The sequence below is a fragment of the Syngnathus acus genome, chromosome 2 (assembly GCF_901709675.1).
Source record: "Syngnathus acus chromosome 2, fSynAcu1.2, whole genome shotgun sequence".
NCBI lineage: Eukaryota > Metazoa > Chordata > Actinopteri > Syngnathiformes > Syngnathidae > Syngnathus > Syngnathus acus.
In genome coordinates, this window is record NC_051088.1 from 15,442,074 (window position 1) to 15,467,468 (window position 25,395).

The window sequence follows — 25,395 nt, forward strand, 5'->3', positions numbered from 1 at the left end:
GGTCACCCAGAAAGATGACTCTAAGAACAGATCTCAACAAGTTTCTTGTTTAAACAAGAATCAACATCTACAGTATGTTGCCGCATTGTCACACCTGGTTATTTTTGCCTTTTGCCTGCAGAGACACAGCAGGGGGTCCAGACACAAGGCCACATTCAGTCATCCGAATGCTTACATTTTTTACTCATGAATATTGGTCATGATTTGTTATTGAGTTGAATCCAGGCACATTTAGACTGCTACTTGCTGGCTGTCAGTGGCCAATAGAACATCATAAACACGTGTTCACATGTGGAAAACATGTGAGGCTGATTGTGGTCATGCTTTATGTTGGCCTGGACCCTGTGCTGTCCTGGGAGACTGTTGACATGAGGTGACTGCGACATGCATGCCAGGTAAGCGGAAGCTTTGAGTAATTGCTTTATTCGAACTAGAAGAACATGGAAGCCGCAATCTAAACATCAGATCAGATTACTCTGATCTAATGTACAAATGCATTTTGGTATGTATTTCAGGTATTGCATTGTTGTGTATTTATTTTTCCAAATGACTTTTAGTCCTTAGATTTAAAAACACATTTTTGTACTTTCTACTCCTTATGTACTTTATAACAGCGAGGATGTACTGTAAATAAATCAAATGGGACTTAAACCAGGCGAGAGACAGGTGAAAAGTAACAGGAACAAAGTATAGGAAAAATGGTGCTGTTACTGCAATTAAGTATATTTTCCAATACATGTGTACTATTTTCAGAAGAATTTCTGTAGGTTCATTTTAAAATGTTAATCTTTGGGCATGATTATTAATGTGTAGTTTGAGATTATAAGTAGGGTTTGTTGGTTCAGATAAAAATGTGATTTGTTTACTGTAAACAACGGGATTGGTACACTGTAACAGTTTGTGCTATAGTTTTGTCTTATCCATTGCTCTTTCTCTCAACATGTTTTAAATGTATTTGTTTAATTGTGTCTTAAGAACTTAAGAAAATAAGAGTTATAAATGCAAGAAAAACATGGCGAGATAGCAGCACTTAAATAAGGTTCTCCAACGCAGATTTTACTTATGGTCTAAAGTGTAACGTACATGATGGAGGGCACTACTGCGTGCGTGCGTTACTCTGAGGAGATAGTGTACCGTGGTGCTCCTGGACACTGGATACGAGAGGCTACTCCACTCGTGTTGGCTCGTGAGTGGACGATTCGTTCAAAAGAACGAATTCTTTTCAGTTCATATGACTTCAACCAGTAGGTGTCGGTAATGCCCATTTTGGGCTGGTGCCACCTCGTCGTAAAACGAAACGAAGAAGAAAATGACGTAACTTCCCGTACACGAACGAGCCGTGAATTGCATTTCCCATTCACCAACGAACGAATCTATGAGTGAACGAATCAGTGAGTGAGTGATTCGCTTTTCCAGTTCATCGCGAGAACGGATCGGTGAGGGAACGAATCCTGACTTTCCCGTTCGCGAACGAGCCAATGGGTCAACTGCCTTCCTTCCCGTGCATCAGAGGACGTGTTGCGTCTCCCTCCTGGCGTGAACTAAGCCACAATGTCGATTTACGACTTGCCAAGGAAAGAAAGAACCACTCACTGAAACACCACTTCTTTTATGCGCGTTTTCTCCAAGCTAACGGCTAACTTTATTGCATGAAGGGATGCGCCGTTATGCAACAATGGGGAGATTATGCTTCTCTTTGGGCAATCTTGATTTTATAACACTTATAGTAGTTTTTAAATAAACTGTATGCATATATACGCCTAAATATTGTTATCCAATACATCTACTGCAATTTCACATTAGATTGCTGGTTTGAAATTTACTTATTATTATTATTTTAATAAACATTAAAACCTGTTCAAACTTGTCTGGTGTTTTATTCCTTGTTTTTATTTTTTTGGGCATGAAAACAAAAATCTGACATTTGGTTAACTGCTTTATATGACAATATGTATATGTGTTTTACGTTGTGTAATATGTGTTGGTGTCCGCCAAAATAAAGAGCAAGTAGTCAAATACACATTCTTGACACGTACAAAAAATGCATAAAGTTATTAGGTACACCTAAAAATGGTGGTGTACCTAATGGAGTGTCCGTGTGACGTCACAGATCAAACAGCCAATCAGGAGGTGGGGGTGAGGGCGGGTGTGGCACTTTTCACTTTCAGTTCAGCTTTGGTCATGATTTTTCCCTAATGAAGTGGCCTTTTATTAGGTACACCTGAAAATGGCGGCGTACCTAAAGGAGTGTCCGTGTGATGTCATAGATCAAACAGCCAATCAGAAAGTGGGGGTGAGGGCGGGTGTGGCACTTTTCACTTTCAGTTAAGCTTTGGCCATGATTTTTCCCTAATGAAGTGGCCTGTTATTAGGTACACTTGAAAATGGCCTCCAGTCCTCGAGGGGCCGCGTTCCAACATGTTTCCCAAGTGACCCTCGTTAAGTGCACCTGCGTGAAAAGTTTTAGCCACTTTCACGTTCTGCAGGAGCTAAAACTTTCCACGCAGGTGCGCTTAACGAGGGAATCACACAGACACTCCATTAGGTACACCGCCATTTTCAAGTGTACCTAATAACAGGCCACTTTATTAGGGAGCTATCATGGTCAAAGGTCACAGGTGTCAAGCTCTAGTCCTCGGGGCCGCGTTCCAACATGTTTTCCAAGTGACCCTCGTTAAGCGCACCTGCGTGAAAAGTTTTTGTCACTTTCACGTTCTGCAGGAGCTAAAACTTTTCACGCAGGTGCGCTTAACGAGGGAATCACACGGACACTCCATTAGGTACACCGCCATTTTCAAGTGTGCCTAATAACAGGCTACTTTATTAGGGAAATATCATGGTCAAAGGTCACAGGTGTCAAGCTCTAGTCCTCGGGGCCGCGTTCCAACATGTTTCCCAAGTGACCCTCGTTAAGTGCACCTGCGTGAAAAGTTTTAGCCACTTTCACGTTCTGCAGGAGCTAAAACTTTTCACGCAGGTGCGCTTAACGAGGGAATCACACAGACACTCCATTAGGTACACCGCCATTTTCAAGTGTGCCTAATAACAGGCCACTTTATTAGGGAAATATCATGGTCAAAGGTCACAGGTGTCAAGCTCTAGTCCTCGGGGCCGCGTTCCAACATGTTTTCCAAGTGACCCTCGTTAAGTGCACCTGCGTGAAAAGTTTTAGCCACTTTCACGTTCTGCAGGAGCTAAAACTTTTCACGCAGGTGCGCTTAACGAGGGAATCACACAGACACTCCATTAGGTACACCGCCGTTTTCAAGTGTGCCTAATAACAGGCCACTTTATTAGGGAAATATCATGGTCAAAGGTCACAGGTGTCAAGCTCTAGTCCTCGGGGCCGCGTTCCAACATGTTTTCCAAGTGACCCTCGTTAAGTGCACCTGCGTGAAAAGTTTTAGCCACTTTCACGTTCTGCAGGAGCTAAAACTTTTCACGCAGGTGCGCTTAACGAGGGAATCACACAGACACTCCATTAGGTACACCGCCGTTTTCAAGTGTGCCTAATAACAGGCCACTTTATTAGGGAAATATCATGGTCAAAGGTCACAGGTGTCAAGCTCTAGTCCTCGGGGCCGCGTTCCAACATGTTTTCCAAGTGACCCTCGTTAAGCGCACCTGCGTGAAAAGTTTTTGTCACTTTCACGTTCTGCAGGAGCTAAAACTTTTCACGCAGGTGCGCTTAACGAGGGAATCACATGGACACTCCATTAGGTACACCGCCATTTTCAAGTGTACCTAATAACAGGCCACTTTATTAGGGAGCTATCGTGGTCAAAGGTCACAGGTGTCAAGCTCTAGTCCTCGGGGCCGCGTTCCAACATGTTTCCCAAGTGACCCTCGTTAAGTGCACCTGCGTGAAAAGTTTTAGCCACTTTCACGTTCTGCAGGAGCTAAAACTTTTCACGCAGGTGCACTTAACGAGGGAATCACATGGACACTCCATTAGGTACACCGTCATTTTCAAGTGTACCTAATAACAGGCCACTTTATTAGGGAAATAACATGGTCAAAGGTCACAGGTGTCAAGCTCTAGTCCTCGGGGCCGCGTTCCAACATGTTTTCCAAGTGACCCTCGTTAAGCGTACCTGCGTGAAAAGTTTTTGTCACTTTCACGTTCTGCAGGAGCTAAAACTTTTCACGCAGGTGCGCTTAACGAGGGAATCACACAGACACTCCATTAGGTACACCGCCATTTTCAAGTGTGCCTAATAACAGGCCACTTTATTAGGGAAATATCATGGTCAAAGGTCACAGGTGTCAAGCTCTAGTCCTCGGGGCCGCGTTCCAACATGTTTCCCAAGTGACCCTCGTTAAGTGCACCTGCGTGAAAAGTTTTAGCCACTTTCACGTTCTGCAGGAGCTAAAACTTTTCACGCAGGTGCGCTTAACGAGGGAATCACATGGACACTCCATTAGGTACACCGCCATTTTCAAGTGTACCTAATAACAGGCCACTTTATTAGGGAAATATCATGGTCAAAGGTCACAGGTGTCAAGCTCTAGTCCTCGAGGGGCCGCGTTCCAACATGTTTCCCAAGTGACCCTCGTTAAGTGCACCTGCGTGAAAAGTTTTAGCCACTTTCACGTTCTGCAGGAGCTAAAACTTTTCACGCAGGTGCACTTAACGAGGGAATCACATGGACACTCCATTAGGTACACCGTCATTTTCAAGTGTACCTAATAACAGGCCACTTTATTAGGGAAATATCATGGTCAAAGGTCACAGGTGTCAAGCTCTAGTCCTCGGGGCCGCGTTCCAACATGTTTCCCAAGTGACCCTCGTTAAGTGCACCTGCGTGAAAAGTTTTAGCCACTTTCACGTTCTGCAGGAGCTAAAACTTTTCACGCAGGTGCGCTTAACGAGGGAATCACATGGACACTCCATTAGGTACACCGCCATTTTCAAGTGTACCTAATAACAGGCCACTTTATTAGGGAGCTATCGTGGTCAAAGGTCACAGGTGTCAAGCTCTAGTCCTCGGGGCCGCGTTCCAACATGTTTCCCAAGTGACCCTCGTTAAGTGCACCTGCGTGAAAAGTTTTAGCCACTTTCACGTTCTGCAGGAGCTAAAACTTTTCACGCAGGTGCGCTTAACGAGGGAATCACACAGACACTCCATTAGGTACACCGCCATTTTCAAGTGTGCCTAATAACAGGCCACTTTATTAGGGAAATATCATGGTCAAAGGTCACAGGCGTCAAGCTCTAGTCCTCGGGGTCACGTTCCAACATGTTTTCCAAGATTCCAAGAGGAAGCTTTGGTCATGATTTTTCCCTAATGAACTGGCCTGTTATTAGGTACACTTGAAAATGGCGGTGTACCTAATGGAGTGTCCAAGTGACGTCACAGATCAAACAGCCAGTCAGAAAGTGGGGGTGAGGGCGGGTGTGGCACTTTTCACTTAAACCAGGGGTGTCGCCCTCCAGGGGCCGCGTTCCAATATGTTTGCTTGCATATGCGTACGCATACAAAGTGAGGTTCCAATTCTAAAAGCACATCTGGGTATATGCTCTCACCTGGGATCGAACCAAGTTCTTACCGAGCGAGAGCCCGTTTCCCTAACCAGTCAGCTATATCGACATGGACACCCTCAGCCGTCTGTACTCTTTTGTACTAGCATTCCAGTTTTATGAGAAAATGTTTAGAATCTGTTCACTCAAAAGATTTGTTCAAAAGAATCGTTCACCGAATCGTTCGCTACACTTTCTTATTTATATATTCTTTTTTTTTTTTACCTCGTGTAGTGTACCTATTGAAGTGTCCATGAGGTGTACCTAATCTCAGGCCACTTCATTAGGGAAAAAGCTTAAGTGAAAAGTGCCACACCCACCCTCACCCCCACCTCCTGATTGGCTGTTTGATATGTGACGTCATTCGCTCCATTAGGTACACCTCCATTTTCAAGTGTACCTAATCACAGGCCACCTCATTAGGGAAAAATCATGGTCAAAGCTTCACGGAAAGTCAAAAGTGCCGCACCCGCCACTGATTCTAAAGATTCAGTTCACTTAAAAGAACTGGAATGCACATCACTATACTCCACCGTCTCCTGGGGTGTCATCTGTTTGCTCCAAGATATAAAACATGCCATTGTGAAGGTCACCCTGGGAACCCCAGGCCTCAGCTGATGTGGTTGGTCACCAGCTGAGAATTCATCAGCATCTTCCTCATTATCGTCTTCAGCAGCGGCACCAGGATGAACGTGTAAACAGATTTTCTTTTTCAAGGTGTGAACCTCCGCAGGCATCTGTCAGGTTGTCATCTTTCATTTGATTTCCACTTTGAAATGATTACAACATGACGGAAACATGTAAAAGTAAATAAGTAGTATGCTGGGTCAACACTTAGACAAGTTTAATTTGAGTAGGAGAAATGAAATTTCATTTGTGTGTCTTGGGTTGAACTATTGACAAATGAGCCCAAAGATGCTGTGGAAATGCTTTCATTTCTTTAAAAGGTGCACACAAATAATGAGATTCAGTATATTTACATGTAAGTGAACATTGAAGCCAAAACAAGCAAATACAAAACAAAAAGGAAACATCAGTTATTTCTGCTTTGCAAATTGCTGTGATTTGGGGCAGTCAGTTTTTTTCAATTGATCGCGTGGCCTATCCACAAATGATCACAATAATTATTATTATTATATCAAATTAACAGTCTTGAAGCTCAATCCAGGTCAGGTAGAAACCAGTGCCAGTTTGCTTTCAGATGGGGCTTCAATGATTTCCCCCGACATGAAAGACTCCTGAAAGACAAAATGTCATTGTGAGTGTTAGGCGATCACTAAAAATTACGAACATTTTTAGTGAATCCCTGCCAATTTTTCTGTTCTCTTCCTGTTAGGTGATAATTGATGATGATAAAATGATTTTAAAAAGTGCTTCAATTAGGGCTTTTCACAATTTCTCCAAAATGCTCCCGATCCCTCTTATATACATATTTCTGTCTAGTAGATACTAAAACAGTTTCTCCACTTTTGGTCCCTAAAGTAATCTGGAAATTGCCTCCCAGCAATGGTGCCAACAAGCTGTCAATCACCTTGTCATAAATGACTTTGACAATGAGCGAGCAGCTCGGGCACGTGGCCACGTCCTCGCCATTTTCCAGCTCTTCCTGTCAACACAAAACAGGAGTTAATACCAATGAAAGTTACAAAGTTGTAGGAATTTTCTTAGGGGGGGAACCAGTAATTTACTAAATTGAAGGTCGTCTTAAAAGGGAACATAAATATAATTGAGGAAAAATATATTATAGCATAGTCCTAACTAAAAGAAGGACAAACTGCACAATTAAAGCTGAACATCTATGTTAATCCTCAATCAAGTCTCTTACTGCAGCCCTATTGAGAGCACACACTCTGAAGATCATTCCAATTGTTTAGCTAGGTTAAATAAATGTGTTCATGCCATTTGAGTTTTTTAGCTTGTTGGTGTTTTGGAATGTGTTGAGTCATGGTTGGAGTAATATTTAATTAAACTTTAACGTTTTTATACTTAAATGAAATAATTGATCATTGGAATATTATATGGAATACAAGTCCTTTGGCACCAAACATACGTGCTGAACATAACATGTATTCAGTTACAGCTTTGACAGTACAAAGATTGATTGTGTCTCTAAAGCATTGTAAAATACTTTTAGCAACACAAAGTTGATCTTTTAAGCCAATGTGCGTGGTAACAGTAGAACTATTTCAGGACGTTTGATCAAATAAACCAAGTCGGAAAATAATCCAAATTATAATTACGTAATTTACATGTACAGTGCACAGTTCCAAAACGGTGGAACGTGATGGCTGAAGTTGACTCACTTTGCTTATGGCGAATTGGTCTCCACATGGACACGGAAAATAATATGTTTCAGTGTCTTCGTCGTATTCGAAATCTTCGATCTCCACTTCGTCATGAAAAACTGACATTTCCGCTAATAAATCCACTTAGAGATTAATCTTGGGATGGTAGCGAGCACACATTTTACGAAACAGACTCGGGCGCCACTTGATGGCGTCACATTAGTCGTCTCAGACATATGACGCTAGAACCATAGATACCGTCTTGAGTGGGTTGGCCCCTTTACTGGGATAGGTAAATGCATCTGCCATGTTGAATGTGTCAACGCTGCCCCGCAAACTAATGCAATGGACAGAATTTAGGCGACAACTATAAAGTTACACACACGCACATGCACACACACGCACGCACACACACACTCTGTCTAGAGAATAAAATAAAATGTGTTATCATTGTCGCTAGAGGGCGACAAAATCTAAATTGATAAGACTGCCTGCGAGCGGTGCTGCTGTGAATTCCCTGTTCCGACTCACGCGCACCCGATCCTCCCAGCAATAGAAATGTGGCAAGACATTTTATTCCTTACATATACTGTTCATTTTCCATGCACAAAGTTGTTTCCAGTCTATTTAGGCTCTCAATCTGTCGATATTAGATTCTGAACTGTGGAACCAGCATGTAAATTGAAAGAAGACATAATGTGCGATTCCGAGAACAACGGTAAAGTTATTAAAAGTCTGTTTGTTGGGAACACTCGTATGGCAAGTTTCTGCAGCACCATTCGCCCCACGCGTCAAACTTTAATTGAATTACAAACTGAAATTACAGCACCACTAATGGAACACGAGAGCTAGACATAGGCCACTCGTTAAAACAATAGTTGCAGAATGCATCGCGTTAGTCAGTTTTGGTTGTGTGGCGGTCATTCTTTTTGTGAGATTTTCTCATCACCTTTCAAAGACTAACACTTGCATGTTCCCGCAAGAACCTGTGCAAATCAGGTATAGTAACAAAACAGTGAAAGTGTTGCGCGTGTCCCATAAAATACTATAGAGACTGAATAGCATAGTCTCACGTCATGAGTCACAATTACCATTTTCTCAGTGGAGCTATTTATTACTGGTGAAATCCAGATGGACACGGGTCAACTTGTCAAGACCAGAACGTTTTGTCGTTGTTCCGACTTTCATACAGGGGGACGTGGGTTTGTTCGGTAGCTGGGGCGTGTTATACGTTTTGTTTTGTTTGGGGAGGGGAAAAAGGGGAGATGTCGACTCCCAAGTTCCAACTGGGTGGCAAAGTCAGAAACAAACAGGCATGACGAGTGTCAGGTCACTCATGGACCCGAGGATCCGCGCGCTGGAGCTGCTCGGGGTGGCGCTTTCCGCGTGTGCGTGGATATTCACGCTGGCGGCCACATTCAGGTCGGCGTGGCTCACTCTGTCCACAGAGCTACTGCCCATGGAGAGCTACGAGCTGGGCCTTTGGGAGACGTGCGTGGTGCAGGACGTGCAAGGCGCTCTGCTGTGTCAACGCTATGACAGCCCGCTGGCCTTGCCTCGTGACATCAAGTTGGCGCGCGTGCTCGTGTGCGCGGCACTGTGCACGGGGCTGCTTGTGCTCGCGCTTGCCATCCCGGGTTTGCATGCGGTCAACGTGTGCGTGGACGGGCAAAGCAAGAAGGTGATGAAAATGTGCAGCGGGGCGCTGAGCGTCGGGTGCGCTGCGCTGATGCTTGTTCCGGTCTCGTATGTTGCCCACGCTGCGGCCTTGCGATACTTCGATGAGTCGGTGCCGGACGTGGCACCGCGCTGGGAGTTCGGTGACGCGCTCTTCTGCGGGTGGACCGCGGGCGTGTTGCACCTGTTGGCGGGGACTGCGCTGCTCGCCTCCTGTGCGTCTCTGAAAAACCACCACGCCCATGCAGGCCCACTGGATCGGCTGCAGCAGGGACCAAGAACGGAATACGTCTGAAATGAACACTTCAACAGTGTATAATCTCACGGCACACCTACCAACTAAACGGACTCACCACAAGTTTCGGCAGTGTTCTTCGTTATTTGGTGTGAAATTTGGTCCTGCTATCAAAAAAGTGGTATCTTGATTTACGCCTGTAATTCGTTCCCTAACCAAGTCGAACCTACCTATAAAATCAGTTCCCTCTTTTGAAATTAATTGAAACATTTATTTGTAAAAGCCCCCAAGAAATCGTGACCTTGTGTCACATTTTTTTAGAGTTAGCGCTGTATTGTAAAATATATGAAGTGTGAAGAAATAAACTGGTTTTATAATTAAGAAAAAAGTCTCTCTCGCTCTCTCTTTATCTCACATTGACACGCACGCACACACATACGGCATACACACATTATTGTGAAAAATGAAATAAAAAGTGAAAATGTAATAATTTCTTCAAATTAGAAATATTTAGTCTTCCGACTAATCGAAAAGGCACCAAGACACGTTGAAAAAACACTTCCCTAACCTCATTTGTTCTTTTGCTCATGAAATTATTTGACGTCGTTCTTTTTCCTGCTTGCATATTATTTTAGGCCAACATCAACATAATATGGCATACTGTATCTCAAAACAAATATTAGTTTAAAATTGTTTCAAATATAGTTGGGTAATAAAACAAGTAGTACTTCTGTCCCTTTTTGATCCAAATTTGGTCATTTGGTAATCATTTTAAAATAATACAAATTATTTGACTGTTTTTAGAGTTTAAAATGAAGATCTTAAAGTAACACGTCTATGTTAAGGGATTAAAATGAATGAAATAAATGCACATTTTAAATAGCTTGTGATGTGTCATTTACTTTGCTGCTGCACTCAGACGTCTGGCCATTTAAAAGAACATGCAATAATAATGAACCAGAACACTGCTCTAAAACAACAATAAGGAGTTTGCCAGAAGCATGACTGTTACACTATTTTTTGCTCACCTTACATTGTAATGTTTTGCTACAAATCATTTTATTCTCTCCAAATCTGACGTAAAGCGAAAGCGTAGATCGCTTATGCTAATCTTTTGATATCAAACACAAATGTTTTGAATGAACAGAAAAAAGAAAAAGGAATTGGCTTCATTGTTTCCATACTGCAGTTCTGTACTCTATCTTTCTATCCACCTGTAATCACATTATGTATGAATAGAGAGGTCGCAGGTCAAACGTGATTGCTCAAAGCGACTACCGCAGTGCAACACCTCAACATAAAAGAGTCGCTTTAATTGCTCTTTTCCTACTCGGGACAATGGAGTTTAGAAACAAGAAAGGAAGTATCCACCTCACATTGTTCACCTCATTGGCTCTCATCAGCAGCCAAACGGCAACACTTTGTAGCCATCACCAGCCAACATTGCATAGGATGCGGTGCCCGAGGCCCGGGTCTCTGAAGTTGGAAGGCTCACACTTGTCGCTCTGTGCGTTGGAGTTTATCCAAGGTGACTTTGTACGAGGGAAGGGGTACGCAGGGCATTTACACGTGTCACTCTTTTGCGCCACCGTGAAGCTGGGTGATGGAGAAGCTGGACAAAACAACTGCAAAAATTGCAATCTTCAGGTTACCTCACAAGTTGTGTAAGATTTATAAATATTCATAAAAAAGAAATCAACTCACTTATTTTTAAAACAAATCTCACAATATCATACAAGAGCAAACATCAAATTATGATTGAAAAATTTCCAGAACCGCCATGATGATTTTGCTGAAGCTCAGCGTAAAAATAAAATCTGGTGGTTTTATACAAGGTGTCCGTGGCCCTGCTCTAGTGATGGACATTGTGATTTTCTAGGAATGTTGTCGAAGTGCTTTTTGAAAATTGGCTTAGATTTATAGAACTAACGTGTTGCATATTGAATTGTATGGTTCCCAACAATGAAAAATGCTGACCAGTGTCTTCACATGATTATCTCATAATAACATAATAATCATATTATCAAATTAATTTAAGTGTGTATCACACTAGTAGCCCTTTCAGTAGCCAAGAATTGTCAAAAAGGATAAAGACCCTTGTAGTATACAGTGTAATGAGAGCAAGTGTTATTTGTTTCCACGGTGAGCAATAGCAGTGGCGATCGTAGATCTCAATGTAATAACGGAAACGTGGCTAAAGCGTGGCATCGCCCAGCTCAGATCCACTCAGTCTCCTATAAAAGTGGCGCCAGGACTGCACGGTCTTTCTGGACCAGATCCAGAAGCTGGACATTATCCCAACGATCATGGTCATCAGGTACTTGATCATGAACATGGTGAAGTCCGGGGACAGCGGAGCAAAGTTTCCCGACGGGCACGGCACAGCGAAGCGTTTGCAGGTCTGCATGCGCCAGGTGCGCTCCCACCGCGGACGCAGGGCCTGCTCGTAGAAGTGGCAGGCCACCACAGCGGCGGCAGGTAACGTGTAGAGCACGCCGAACACGCCGATCCGCACCATCAGCTTCTCCAGCTTGTCCGTATCAGCACCGCCGAGTTTCATGATGGTGCGGATGCGAAAGAGCGACACAAAGCCGGCCAGCAGAAAGGAAGTACCGACGAGGAGGTAGACAAAGAGCGGAGCCAGCACAAAGCCCCGCAGGGCGTCCACGTCGTACACGCCCACATAGCACACACCGGTCAGGAGGTCGCCCTCCACCTGTCCCATGGCGAGGATGGTGACGGTTTTCAACGCCGGCACTGTCCACGCCAGCAGGTGGAAGTAGCGGGAATTTGCCTCGACAGCCTCGTGCCCCCACTTCAGCCCTGCCGACAGGAACCAGGTGAGCGACAGGATGACCCACCAGATGGAGCTTGCCATGCTGAAGAAGTAGGCCACCATGAAGAGGATGGTGCAGCCCTCTTTCTTGGTGCCTTGAATCACCATCCTGTAACCGTCCGCCTTGAACTTGTCCACGCAGACAACTTTGTCCTCAAGGAGAAAACCGGCGACATACACCAACGCCACCATGAAGTAGCAACCGGAGAGAAAGACCACCGGTCTCTCCGGGTACCGAAAGCGCTGGCTATCGACCGCATAGGTGAGGACGGTGAAGAGTGTGCTGATGCAACACAGGACAGCCCAGACAGCGACCCAGAGCCGTCCGACCTTTAGCTCCTCCTCTCGAAAGTACATCAGCCCGTTTGGTGTGGAGACCTCACAGGGGGCACCGCAGTCCTTGGCGCCAAGGAAGCGGTAGCTGAGGTAGGCTGGCACCTTGAGCTGCGGCGGGCAGGAGAAGACCGGGTTGCTCGAAGGGTCAGACGGAAAGTTCAAGCGCTCGAGGAGGTCCGGTGTCGGAGCTGGCGGGGGAGCATTACTCTCAGATGTGTTTTGACCCACGCAGATCTCGCCAGCACCGTGGACAGGGAAGTTCTCACAGCGTAGCCTCTCAGGCCACTGAAAGCCAAATTTATTCATCAGCGCCTCGCAGCCCTGCCGGGCCCGTTCGCATAAAGTCCTACAAGGGGGGATCGCCTGGTCCAGAACCGTGCAAACCGGTGCGTACATGGAGCAAAGGAAGAATTTGAGGTCCGGCGAGCACTGGACTTTGACCAGCGGGTAGAACTGGTGAACCTCCAGCCCGGCGTCTTCTTGGTTGGCGTGACCCAGTAGGTTAGGCATGATGGTCTGGTTGTAGGCGATGTCGGTGCACAGAGGGATCGAGATGGACTGGCAAAATCCGTGTTCTGGGATAGAGAAGCCTTTTGGTTCTTGAGCTGAACCCGTGGAGATGAGCAAGGGCAAAGCGCAAGTCAGGAACCAAGGCCAGGCCCCCTGTGTCGCCATGATGGTTCAATCCACCCAATGGAAGGAAAAGTAGTTGCGCTAACCGGCTCGTCACTGCTGGGTTTCCTGGATAAGTCTTTCCGTCACGCTGCACTTGTGCACGCTGTGCATCTCACACAGCTTTCAGATGCAAAGTTGTCTTTGTTGCTCAATGTGAAGCTCTATAATGTTTTTCCCCCCATCCTCCATGAATCTCAAGCTTGGTGGTCTGTTTCCAGGCGCCCCCCACTGCTCCAACATGGGGGGTGCCTCTAGACTCGGTCTGCGCTGCGCCAATTAGAGGCTTTGTTGATCTCTTTCTTGTTAGTGATTGGTTTAGGAGGCAACGCTAGAGGCAGCCATAGGCAGAACACAAGCGTTGCTGCCTTTAAAATGATTTGATGAAAGAATTTCAATCTTGCGTATAGGAGTTCAACGTAAACACAAGTTGGGCGCATTGAAGATCGCCAAGGCTCTCCAGATTAAGACAAAAGGTATCCAAGATCCACAAGAAACTAGACAGCTCAGGTGGAGATTGTGGAGGAGGCTTAAGAAGAGGAGATGGTGTGGGTTGTTCAAATAGCTTATAGGAAACAGGGCGCAGGAATATTTTCGCTGAGCCAAAATCTTCATTTTCTGTAATGACAGAGAGTGTCAAAATAATTGCACGAAGTAGCATTCATGTGTCTTGACTGTGTAAAAAGGAAAACTAGTTAGTATTGTAGATTTAAATACTACCTACTGAGCGACTTATCCCACCCTCCAACTGACTCATTTTCAAAACAAAACAAGCCACAATTCTAGCGACTTTTGGCTCAACACAACAAAAATTGAGTTTGATAAAAGAAAAAAAAATGCCTTTTTGGTGTTTAAAAAAAAAACACCCTTTTGATATGTGGATATTTGCCTTTACTTCATCATTATGTCTAAATTTCAAATGCAAGTTTCATCACTTTTTAAACATGTTTTTATCCATATATTTTGAAATAATTCCATCTTTAAGATGGTGTAGTATTTTATTTTCAGTATTACCCTGGCCCCTTACCCTAACACAGAGATGTCAAACTCATTTTTGTCACAGTGTCCTTCAGAGGGCCATTATGACTTTTTGTAGTATAGGCTGCACAACAAACTGATGAATAACTAGTTTTGAAATCAAAGACTAGTAAAAACTGCTCAATTATTGAAAAAATTGAGTGGTAATAAAAATTGCTAGCATTTTTAAAAGTGAAGACAATTTGTAATTTTAGCGTTGACACATGAAGTCGATGCACAATTTGTCTTTGCGGCCCACATAAAATAATGTGGCGGGCCGGATTTGGCCCCAGGGCCTTGAGTTTGACACCTATGCCCTAACACTTAACTAACCCTTTTACACAAAAACTGAAACTTCAGAGAAAAAAAAAAAAAAAGACCAAGTCTATATAATATCCCCCAGCCAGAGAGCACCGCGACACTTGCACAGTTGACGCTATATTATCAGCAACTTATTACGATCTCATTCAAACATATTAACATGACAAGCTCCAAGAAAGAGGCCCAGATGAAGTCTGGGACAGCAGGGACAATTGAGCTCTGGTTACAGGTCAGTCGAAAGGCCGCAGGATGAGATGAAGGCCAGAGCAGTTGAATGAAGACAAAGATGCTTAAAGGAGTGAAAAGAAGAGTGGAAAAAAAATCCCAGGGGCCTCTTTCTGATGTTAAGCCTTTAATAGTGCAGGAAGACATTGGGTCTGGATATGGAAAGCAAACCCAAGAAGAAGTCCACCAAACTTTCATAGACATCACAACCCATTGAGAGATGTTCTTTCCTTCAAAAGGAAAATTTACAGTTTTCTTTTGTTTTTTTTTAGAACTTTCTTTGCTGCATTGACTTTTTAATCCTGAAAATATGTAAATTTCAACCAAATCAGCTAGAAAGGTGTTTTTAGATGCAGAAAAATGCGACTTAATTTAAAAATCAGATAAAGATTAAATTCATTGACATCAAACTTGTCAATTGTCACAATCTTCAGATGGCAAAAAATCAAAAGCTAATGTTTATTTATATTGACATTGTTTGTGTGTCATGAATGAATTTTTGCCCGGCGGATAAGATCAGAGATTTGCCGAAAAACAAACACGCGGTAAAATATTCACACAAAGATTCGTCCTCTTTTATCTTCCCGAACTTTGCATTACTTCGTGTCAATCAAAAGAATCAAACAAATGGTAATGTATTAATTAATCAACTCGTTCCTGGAAAACAACTTTTTGGGGGACGCACATTTGTTTGACAGCGCCGCCAAGTTTCATGGGAAAACAAAGAAAAGAAACAAAGTGGAAAAAAGTTTGTTGTTATACTATGTAGCGTGGAGAGATGATGTACAAAACAAATTTGATCGGCTAGTATATTTGATTTAAGTGCCAATTGATGTACCTGATGTGTCCAACTTGTTTTTCTTGTGGGTCACATAACTGTACTTTTCCTCAGAGGGCCGTTATGTAAGTATGTTCAGCTATTACAAATACATATTACCTATACATAATGATTTTTAGAGGTTAAAAAAAACGACAGGGTTGGTATTTTTACCACAAAATATGAACAAATGATTTACTTTCGCAGGCCACATTAAATGTTGTGGTGGGCCTGATCTGGCCCCCGGGCCACGGGTTTGAAACTGGTGAAATACAACATATTATACATATAGAGGCTTTGCAGCTGACGTCATCAAGCTACCCACATTAGCTTGGCGGCCATCATGGCGGTCAACTTTTCAGTGCCGGTCAACGACTCACACACGCTTTCTTGTTATATCTGCTGCTATTTGAGCTTAAAAATGCCGGATACCTGCTGTGCTGTTGGATGTAGCAATAGACGAGGCGATAAACCAAATCTTAGCTTCTATAGATTTCCGGCGAACATGAAAAAACGTGATAAATGGATCGCGGATATTCGTCGTGAACGATGGAAACCTACGATTTACACAAGGATATGCAATGAGGACTTCATATCAGGTATGTAAACAAACTATTCACCCCTGATTTGTTTCACAAATGTGAAATAATACAATATGGGATGATACAAATATGATTGTTGAAAATGCTGGGTGCATTTTTAGAAAGGCAGCAAGAGCAGCAAGGCAGGGAATGGGATGATTTCTTCAGTTCACCCCCCCCGTTTTTATTTTGTGTTTATTTTTTCATGATGCTTGAAAACGTTATCAATGTAAATATTGAATTATATTTATTGGTTAAGTTTTCAAGCCAATCAGATGTGGCATCATGCAAAAATAAACAAATAATAAAAATGGTAGCAACTTGAACAGACAGGTACAGTATCTGAATGATTTCACTCTATTCAGTTTTTTAATATGTCAAGTTATGAAATGCCATTACAAAACAAATCGACGAGGTAATTATAAATATCTGGATATGAGCGTTCAGGCAGGTCGGCTGTTGCAAAATGCTCGGGCGATTTTAGCATGCTTCTCGGTAAAAGGTACGGATCCGTTGTGCCAACAAGGTTCAACTTCTCTCTGTGACGATTCTTGGAGTCTTCATCCAAATGCCTAACTTCGTTGGATAGCAAATCAGCCATAATTCGGAAGAAATCGGTGAAAACGTAGCGCAGAAATCAGACAATCCATACAAACACGTAGGAACGAGCTGACTAGTTGACCGCCAAGATGGCGGCATAACACAAAATCACGTGATAAAACCACGTGACTGCAAAGCCTCTATACAGGTACAAACACAAGAGAAGGCAAACGCACACACTCATCATGCTAAAAACACATAGTACAATTTTTGTTGCTCATGTTTTGCAGTTGTATTTTTGTATTTTATATTATTATTTTTTATTTGTGTAGCGTTTTGCTGCTTATTTCCGAGCGCAAGGTTGGCAATTTGTCTTTCCACAAAATTCAGTGGTACAAACAAAAAAAATCAACATCATAAATTGTCTTTCGAAGTATTTTTAGCACAGCGTATCTGCCATTATCATTAGCCTAACAAAAGTCTGATTAATGCTAATGTAGAGTACAATGGAAAAGAGCAAAGTTGGACAGATGGAAATTACTATCGCATTCATTTTAAACCAAACAGCCAAAACACATACAAATAAAACACCAAACAATAGTCTGGGGGGACAATATAAAATATATCCTCGGTTGTGTGGAAACATTTCGAAATGTTTGTTTAGAAGTCAACTTCTTGACTAAATCTGTATGAATCACACCACAGCCAACAATGTTTTTCTTGCATTAACGACATATTTTGTAAGCCACACAGCACCACAGCAATATTCTATGGGGCTTATTTTCCACACAAATGAGATTAATTATTCATGTTGACTCTCGGGGACAGAAGTGACAGAATTGAGTAACTGCTAAGAGACGCAAAGAGAAAGTGGTTACATTACAGTCATTATTCCAGGGAACTTCTGGCATCTAACAGACCTTTTCCCTTTCAGTTTGGAAACTGTTTGAAAAACCTGCCACAGTCAATTTTGAATATAAATGTTGTCCTTTCACTCTGAAATTTACTGACTAAAGTGATCCATCATACACAAAACTAGACATACGTCGAGCCCGTTCCGGATCAAATTTGACTCATGTCTACTAGTTTTGATCCTAGATCTACAAGTGTATGGTAAATAAATAAATGATAGTATTAATCGTGAATCCTGAAACTGTGTGAAAGGTCCTGGGGAAACTTGAAACGATAAAAGTAGCATAAGAATGATTGTATATACTAAACAGAAGAAACATCAGTCATACACAGGACAGATCGAGGGGGCCTTGACACAAGTGCAAGATCTGCACCTGCAAAAACAAAAACCAAGCACAGTGGTGCCATGACATTTGAGGGTCATTTGTTCCGTGATCACACTCATATCTTAAAACACAAATTTCTCAAACCATCTGACCCCATTCAAATGAATGGAAATGCCATTCCAGTATAACCCACCCCAAAAAAAAAATAAAAAAATAAAAAATATCAGTCTACAAAATAGTAGTTCATAAAAAAAACATACAGTAATGACATAATTAAATAGAATGTAAAGAATGAAACTGTCTACCATGTTTTTTTGCTTCATTTTCGGTATCCTGCGCCTTCTGCAGTCTGTCATGCCTTGGCCACCTGGGAGCAGTATAAAACAGACAGAATCACCCACAAAGAAGAGTTTCACAACTAAGTCAATAAGTCAATGTGAGTATACTTATATAATCTCTGTCTACATGTGTTGCGCCACTTCAACTGGTAACCCAAAGCAACAGCTTGAAGCTTCTTTTTGGAAGAATTGCTCACTATCTGTCAAACGGTTCCTTGTTGTGAAACGAGCTGGCAGATTAAAGCAAAAAAAAATAAATAATTAAATCTGCAACCCAATTTGGTGGTTTAAAATAATGAACCCAACCCTGGGTTAAAAGTACTTTGTGACCCATTCTACTCAAAATTCATAATTACTGTATTCTCAGTGGGCTTGGAAAACAACCTACACATTTTGGGATGAGGATATTCCTGGCCTGAGCAAAATTGACCTGGAAGGTATTTGTGCCTGGAAAATGATCATTGTGTTAAAATGTCACCTGACTACACATCTTCTCGGGCTGAAGATGTCACCAAAACTTCGCGGCAGGCAAAAGTGAAGGTCTGACTCGGCCGCTAGGATTGAAGTTGTCGCGGAACTCTGTTTCTAGATTTACGCCGGACACCTTGAAGATGGACACGGCTGGAAAAAGACGAGATGGTCATGAGATAGCAAATGATGGGGAGGAGCGAGTGCATCATCAGTTGGCTCTTACTGTCCCTCAGGTGCATGATGGGCGTCGGTAAGATGTTGAAATACGAGTGCTGCAGGGCATCTGGCGCCGAGATCCGGTCGGCGGGCGCCTGCATCAGCATCTTCTGAACCAGGTCTTCAGTTTTGTATGGCAGTCGACTCAACCTGATCCAGAGAGAGAACCCGTGATGTCGCTGGAATGTTAGTTAGAATGCAAGACCCTCGTAATTTAGTGTGTTATCACGTTAGTGTGTTAAAAATAGGGCTTGGATGTTTATACTTTTCCTTTCTCACCTTTTCCACACAGAGCGAATTGGCTTCAGCTTAGAAGGAAGGGACCAGTCTGGAACAACAACGACAGCACTTGACGACTTTTGCCTCACGCATGCATGCTTTCTGGTCATGTGATGATTCTCCTTGCTTTCCTACGGCCGCTGAATTGTTAATGTAGTAGTAAGCTCATTGTCATCATATGTAAGACATGACTTTTCTGGAGATGAGTAGAACGACTAGCCCGCATTTGTACAACAACTCTGAGTGGCAAATGAATTCCACTCATAAATTTAATAGAGTAATAAATAAATAAATTAACAAAAGACATTTTAACAGCTCGTTCAAGAATTTAGTTGTAGAATATAATTGCATTTTAGAAAGCCGTTCCTGTTGATTTTGTACTTTAACATAAATATAACTTAGTCGTTAAATTGTGACCTTTTATTCTGACAACATATAAGATTATTAATGTTTTGTTAAGGGTCCCTGGACCTTTGGTGTCATAGCGCCGTCTAGTGGACACTTGCTTAACTACATGTGGAAGAATTCCAGGGGGAAGTGCCTTGATTTAAGAGTTTAGGAGATTCTCTGACGATGGTTGTAACTCAAACTACGGTACAATGCAATATTTTCACAATATTTTCCTCTGGAAAAAAAAAAATCAAAAAACGTTCCATCCTCCAAAAAGTCTCTAAATGTTTTTTTGAATAGTGTTTTTAAGGGAAAACTGTATTGTATTATACATATAAAAAGAAACAATAACATAATTAGGTCAAATGCAAATAAATGGACTCATTTTCCTATGACTCTTTATGAAGTTGAATGTATTTACTTGTATTCGTTCAGGTGCAAATCTACGAGAAGAAATAGCTGTAAAAAGCCAACACACTCAAGTCAGCATCTATGAACACATGAGATGAGTCTGACCTGATTGATAATTGGGCAGCCGGGTGACTCCTGTCCAGGTATCCTCTGAAGGGATTCCAAGCACCTGCACGGACACAAGGCTCACTAGAACTGTGCCAGGGGTGCTAATAAAATGAATTTCTTTCCATTCAAATGTTTGTTGTACAAACCATCCAGATTTTCTGCAGCTGGTCAAACACGTCAGTGACTCCAGGGAACGCCGGCACTCCTTCAAGCATCTCGACAAAGATGCAACCTGCGCCCCTGGACACGGGTGGGACTGAGTTTCATATATGCGAGCCATAAAGCTTACGTCTTACGCTTAAGTTTCAACTTCAAAAATGCCCCATGAATGTTCTGATGATCGACCCAAAGCCAGAACTCACCAGATATCCAGAGCTGTCGAATAGTCAGTAGATCCAAGCAGGACATCGGGAGGGCGGTACCACAAAGTCACCACATCTGAAGAGAAACTCTGACAGGGGACAGATTTGGAACGAGCCAAACCTGCGCATGGAACCAAAAAGTGGGTCGCTATCGTCACGGCAACAAGAGATGCAGCAGATACGGCCCAAATGTAGCAACCAACCAAAATCGGCCAGTTTGAGTTCTCCTAAGTAGCTGATGAGCAGATTCTGAGGCTTTAAGTCTCGATGGAGGATCCGCCGGTCGTGGATGAAGGAGAGACCGCGCAGCAGTTGGAACATGAAGAGCTATGGGGAGAAGAGCCATTTAGATTTACCCTCCGGAATAAACATGTCTTTAATACTCGTTATGATCCCTCAAGGGGGAAATTCAACTCACATAGTTGTTTTTTTTTATGAGGAAATAACAAAAAAGGATGGATGAACATATGTGGGCTCATACCCGCACATTGTGAGAGTGCAGACCTCCGGGATGCTGGTTCATGTACTGGGCCAGGTCCGTCTGCTGCAATCACACGCATGAGCAAATGAGAGTCTCCCAGGTGCTCGAGGCCCGCGACCCCCTGCAGGCCACCACGTATCTCACCACGTATTCGAAGACGAAGGTGAGAGAGTCTCTGGCGTGAATGATGTCATGCAGGAGGACGATGTTGGCGTGCTTCAAGCCTTTGAGCAGTGAAGCTGTGCACACACACACACACACAGAGAAGAAGTGTTCTATTGTCACATTGTTAATGAATCACGACTGACACAGGCACACAATGGATCAGTCAAAGGGTGCAATAAAATGAAGAAATACTAATTCATAAAATTAGGGGACAGTCTTGGATGGTCCAGTGGTTCACTCATCTGACACTGGTGCAAGGAGTTTGGGTTCACTTTATGCATGGTGAAGCAGAAATTAGTTGACTAGACTAAGTGGAGAAGGTGAATGTTTTCATGTGTGGCTAATCACCTTCTCTGATGGCAGTGAATGGCATGCCTTCCTCTGTCTTTGTCTGGATCACCTTCAATGCCACAAGCTGCCCGTTGATCCTCCACAAATCACAGAAGCATTGTCATTATTAATAAATGCAGCCAAAATAGACTCACAATTCATGGTGAACTTGTATGTCTCGAGTGTAAATACTTTCTCACCTGCTGATGCCTTTATAAACAGACGCATAAGAGCCTTCACCGAGTTTCTCTAGGCTCACGTACGAGTTAGCCGTTCCAAACTGAAGTCCTGCTTTCTGATGTCACACACACGCACATCGTGTTGTAGCACAGGCCCATGCTTGAACGTTTAAAATTGATAATGGGCACCAACCGACCCAGTTAAAGGTGTTCTGGCAGTTGTCCTGGCTCCATGGGTCACTGTTACTGCGGACTCGCTGCACTCGAAGCCGTCGCATTTGCAGCGTGTGGAACCAGTGAGGTTGCGGGCCACTGTCTGGTTCCAGCTAGGCCAGGCAGACAAAGAAAATTGAATGAAAACATAAAAAAAAAAAAAGTGAACTGAAACGGACCACCCAGCCATCAAATTTTTGTATCGATCCACAAATAAAGTAACTATTGATGCCCCCAAACGGTGGCAAAGCAGTACTGTTGTCTAAATGAAACACCTTAACTCACTTCAGCATACAAAGTAGTTGGCACTAAAATGCCACAAAAGGGCAGGAAAGCACTACGTTTGTCTAAATGAAACTCCTCAATTCACTTCAACATAGTACATTAGTACCACAAGGTAGGCTACTGTGCTGTCACTTAAAACATACCAGACAAACGCAGAAATTATTACGTTGTTCAAAGGATACAGGAAGCACCGGTCGACTAAATGGTAATGTGAGGATAAAAGTTTCATCAGATACCTCGGTAACTGGCAGTGATGAAGAACTGTTGCTCTTCTTGACGCCCCTTTCCTCCATTCTCAACACCTCCACCTGTTCCTCCTCCTCTTCTTCTCCCTCCCATGGTCCTTTGCCGCCCTGATCCTCCTCAACCTGGCCACAGCAGCACCTCCTCATGCAGGACAAGCCGTCCATCGCTGTTTCTTTTTCGTCTTTTTCTGCTGCTCATATGACCAACGTGCTGTGCTGTCTGGAGGAGAGCAAACATGGTCTCATGACTTCTGCTCTCCTCGCTTTGCATTCCCTCGGGCAGGGAACAACAGCGTTATTCAACAGGCGGGTATTGGTGCTCTCCAGTGGGCACACTCGAGAACTGACTTCAAAGTCACAAAACGTTGTACAAATACTTTGCTATTGTACTTGCAGGAAGTAGATGATTGACTTGAGAATTTATTTATTTTTGACATTTTACTTTGAATGCCTACATTTTAAACCAGGCGTCTACCATAAAAAGACTTCAAACAAAATAACATAAATGAGAATTACATTTAAAAGAAATTATTGACGTTTTTATAGGGGCCTTGGTAATGTTCGAGAAAGCGTGTAATTACAATAATGATCAGCAGGGGTCAGTATGACTACAGACAATAAAGAGCCAATTTGCAGAATAGCTATGGTACGTGTGCGCGTGGGCGCGTGGGTTTAAGTGTGTGCGCGTGAGCGTGATTTTAATTAATCCGATACATGTTCAAACTGTCACCTATTTGAAACTATATTAACTGCAATGGCCTATTTTTAGATGAAATTTTAACAAGATTAACCGTCAAACAAGCATAAAATTAAGTTAACTGCTGCTGACAATAGTAATACAGTGGTGCCTTGAGATACAGGTGACCCAATTTACTTCTTTTTTTTTTTTTTTTTTCGGAATACAAATTGTCATTGAGGCGATTTTCTTTTTGGGATTTTTTTGCACTACCTTCACAACAACACAAGTTTGTTTTATAGAAGAATTTTTAAATATTTTTGAAAAAGGCCGCATTTTTGTCGGCTTTCCTTCATTCTTAATATGACAAACTGAAACACTTTTTTCCATTCCTTCATTAAAGCATTGGTCTTGCTGGGGGGAAAATATCTTATATTTGTTGTCACCAGGGATGGTGACAGCCCCCCTTAGCCCTGGCTAAGCATCTCATTTGATATTCTAAAATATATTTATAAATTGTTTTGTCAAACCTCCCATCCTCCCTTATCAGTCCAGCCCAAATTAAGCTCCAGGAGTGAAGACGTTCGGAAACCACCCCTGGCTGTCATGTACCTTTGACAGAATCAGCTTGAAGTATTTATAAACTATTTTTTGTGTCATTTTTAGGGGGAGAGAATGTTGAAGCAGCATTCCTATTATTCCATTGGGAAAGGTGATTTGCCGAGGTACTCTACTATGTTGAAGTGAATTGAGGAGCTTCATTTATTACTTTGCTGCTATCTTGTGGCATTTATGGGCAATTATAACCCTTTATAAGGGCATGTCGGGAGACCAGGGCAAGAGGAGGCTATAGCCTCATCAGAAACCAGCCCCAATTTAGCCCCTCCAGTATTTTACTTGGCATTCTAAAATGTTTATAAATTATTTTTTCAGCCTCCCTCCAATGTATCAACCAAGCGGACCTTTGGCCCCGGGAGAGAAAAAAATCCTGAAGCCTTTAGGCATTTGACCTCTCTCCTTGTGAGACAAAATCTTAATGTTTGTTTCTTTCAGTTCATCGTAAACATTGCAGCATTTTCCGTCAACATTTATTAATGCACATGGCTTTACTGAGAGCGATACAAGGTACGAAATAGTTTAGCGTCCTGAACGGTTCAATGTGACAGCCCCTGGCAACGGGATGAAAAATGAGGCAGCGACAGGGACGTAATTGGACGACGGGAGCAGGGGGGGAGGAAGGAGGAAGAAGGACGAGAGGATGGCGGACAAAGGCGGCGGGCGATAGAGCGAGTAAACGGCTGGGGAGGCGTATGAGGGGGAGGGGGGGGGACAGGCCAAGGGAGATTTCTGTCTCTCTCGTTTCTCCCCCAGCCAATTTAAATAATGTGCTACACACACACACACACACACACACATGCACAGACGCACGCACACACACACACAGGCGCGAAAGAATGAAGGCAATTAAAGCATGTGTGTGTGTGTGTGTGTTGACATTTTCCCACAAAGTTGAGAATTGGTGAAACTGCTTGTGTTAATGTGACATGACACAAAGAAATACTACGGAGGCCTATTCAGGCCACATAAAGACAAAACACATTAGTTGGGGACCTTATCTGTTTCTTCTCATGAGTCTTAATAACACATCATTTACATTCAATTGAGCACAGTGTGTAAAATGTGGCACTTCAACTGAAGGCGTGTAAGTATAATTTCTGACTTGCCTGAATCCTGAATAAAAACGATCGATATTTGCTATAAATCCAGTGTATTCCGTCTTGCGTTTCGCAGATGGAAAATTGTCGTGAGAGTACTCAGAAGCAGGGGTGGACTTGCCATCAGGCAAACTAGCAATTAACTGAGACCCGAGATTTCCAGGGGTCCTCAAAGGTCTCATAAAAAATGATGAATAAACTTTTCTTTGATTTAAATTATCCTCAAGCCA

At 42.9% G+C, this 25,395-nt stretch overlaps 4 protein-coding genes across 6 annotated transcripts; 1 reads left to right on the forward strand and 3 right to left on the reverse strand.

Moving 5' to 3' along the window:
• Positions 1 to 6,437: 6,437 nt before the first annotated feature.
• Positions 6,438 to 8,044, reverse strand: dph3 (diphthamide biosynthesis 3). The gene is made up of 3 exons (XM_037245744.1): positions 7,825 to 8,044; positions 7,053 to 7,127; positions 6,438 to 6,759 (listed from the first exon to the last, which is right to left on the reverse strand). The coding sequence occupies exons 1-3, from the start codon at positions 7,930 to 7,932 to the stop codon at positions 6,691 to 6,693; spliced, it is 252 nt and encodes an 83-aa protein (XP_037101639.1). The 5' UTR covers positions 7,933 to 8,044; the 3' UTR covers positions 6,438 to 6,690.
• A 1,071-nt stretch (positions 8,045 to 9,115) lies between these two features.
• LOC119137913 (putative claudin-24) lies at positions 9,116 to 10,102 on the forward strand. Its single transcript, XM_037277511.1, has one exon. It carries the CDS (start codon positions 9,122 to 9,124, stop codon positions 9,776 to 9,778), a length of 657 nt encoding a protein of 218 aa, XP_037133406.1. The 5' UTR covers positions 9,116 to 9,121; the 3' UTR covers positions 9,779 to 10,102.
• A 487-nt stretch (positions 10,103 to 10,589) lies between these two features.
• On the reverse strand, positions 10,590 to 13,777 carry LOC119119420 (frizzled-7-A-like). Its single transcript, XM_037245749.1, has one exon. It carries the CDS (start codon positions 13,563 to 13,565, stop codon positions 11,913 to 11,915), a length of 1,653 nt encoding a protein of 550 aa, XP_037101644.1. The 5' UTR covers positions 13,566 to 13,777; the 3' UTR covers positions 10,590 to 11,912.
• Positions 13,778 to 17,270: 3,493 nt separating this feature from the next.
• Positions 17,271 to 23,116, reverse strand: cdk15 (cyclin-dependent kinase 15). 3 transcript variants are annotated; one of them, XM_037245127.1, is made up of 14 exons: positions 22,766 to 23,116; positions 22,229 to 22,357; positions 22,053 to 22,147; positions 21,871 to 21,950; positions 21,502 to 21,596; positions 21,358 to 21,417; positions 21,080 to 21,203; positions 20,877 to 20,997; positions 20,661 to 20,754; positions 20,512 to 20,575; positions 19,606 to 19,654; positions 19,334 to 19,476; positions 19,118 to 19,260; positions 17,271 to 18,668 (listed from the first exon to the last, which is right to left on the reverse strand). In XM_037245127.1, the coding sequence occupies exons 1-13, from the start codon at positions 22,937 to 22,939 to the stop codon at positions 19,148 to 19,150; spliced, it is 1,341 nt and encodes a 446-aa protein (XP_037101022.1). In that variant the 5' UTR covers positions 22,940 to 23,116; the 3' UTR covers positions 17,271 to 18,668; positions 19,118 to 19,147. The 3 variants fall into 3 exon arrangements, with proteins under 3 accessions (XP_037101022.1, XP_037101018.1, XP_037101032.1); XM_037245123.1 differs by having other exon boundaries at positions 21,358 to 21,420; positions 22,766 to 23,114; XM_037245137.1 differs by lacking the exons at positions 17,271 to 18,668; positions 19,118 to 19,260; positions 19,606 to 19,654 and having other exon boundaries at positions 19,359 to 19,476; positions 21,358 to 21,420.
• Positions 23,117 to 25,395: the final 2,279 nt, after the last annotated feature.

Excerpts from the sequence above, each read along its gene's own strand:
- dph3 (XM_037245744.1), bottom strand. The coding sequence starts at position 7,932 with ATGTCAGTTTTTCATGACGAAGTGGAGATCGAAGATTTCGAATACGAC. Across the intron at positions 7,128-7,824 it reads ACCAATTCGCCATAAGCAAA|GAAGAGCTGGAAAATGGCGA; the intron begins GTGAGTCAACTT and ends TTGTGTTGACAG. Across the intron at positions 6,760-7,052 it reads TCAAAGTCATTTATGACAAG|GAGTCTTTCATGTCGGGGGA; the intron begins GTGATTGACAGC and ends TTTGTCTTTCAG.
- LOC119137913 (XM_037277511.1), top strand. The coding sequence starts at position 9,122 with ATGACGAGTGTCAGGTCACTCATGGACCCGAGGATCCGCGCGCTGGAG.
- LOC119119420 (XM_037245749.1), bottom strand. The coding sequence starts at position 13,565 with ATGGCGACACAGGGGGCCTGGCCTTGGTTCCTGACTTGCGCTTTGCCC.
- cdk15 (XM_037245123.1), bottom strand. The coding sequence starts at position 22,939 with ATGGACGGCTTGTCCTGCATGAGGAGGTGCTGCTGTGGCCAGGTTGAG. Across the intron at positions 21,951-22,052 it reads GTTTATAAAGGCATCAGCAG|GATCAACGGGCAGCTTGTGG; the intron begins GTGAGAAAGTAT and ends TGATTTGTGGAG. Across the intron at positions 21,421-21,501 it reads CCTTCGTCTTCGAATACGTG|CAGACGGACCTGGCCCAGTA; the intron begins GTGAGATACGTG and ends GTGTGATTGCAG.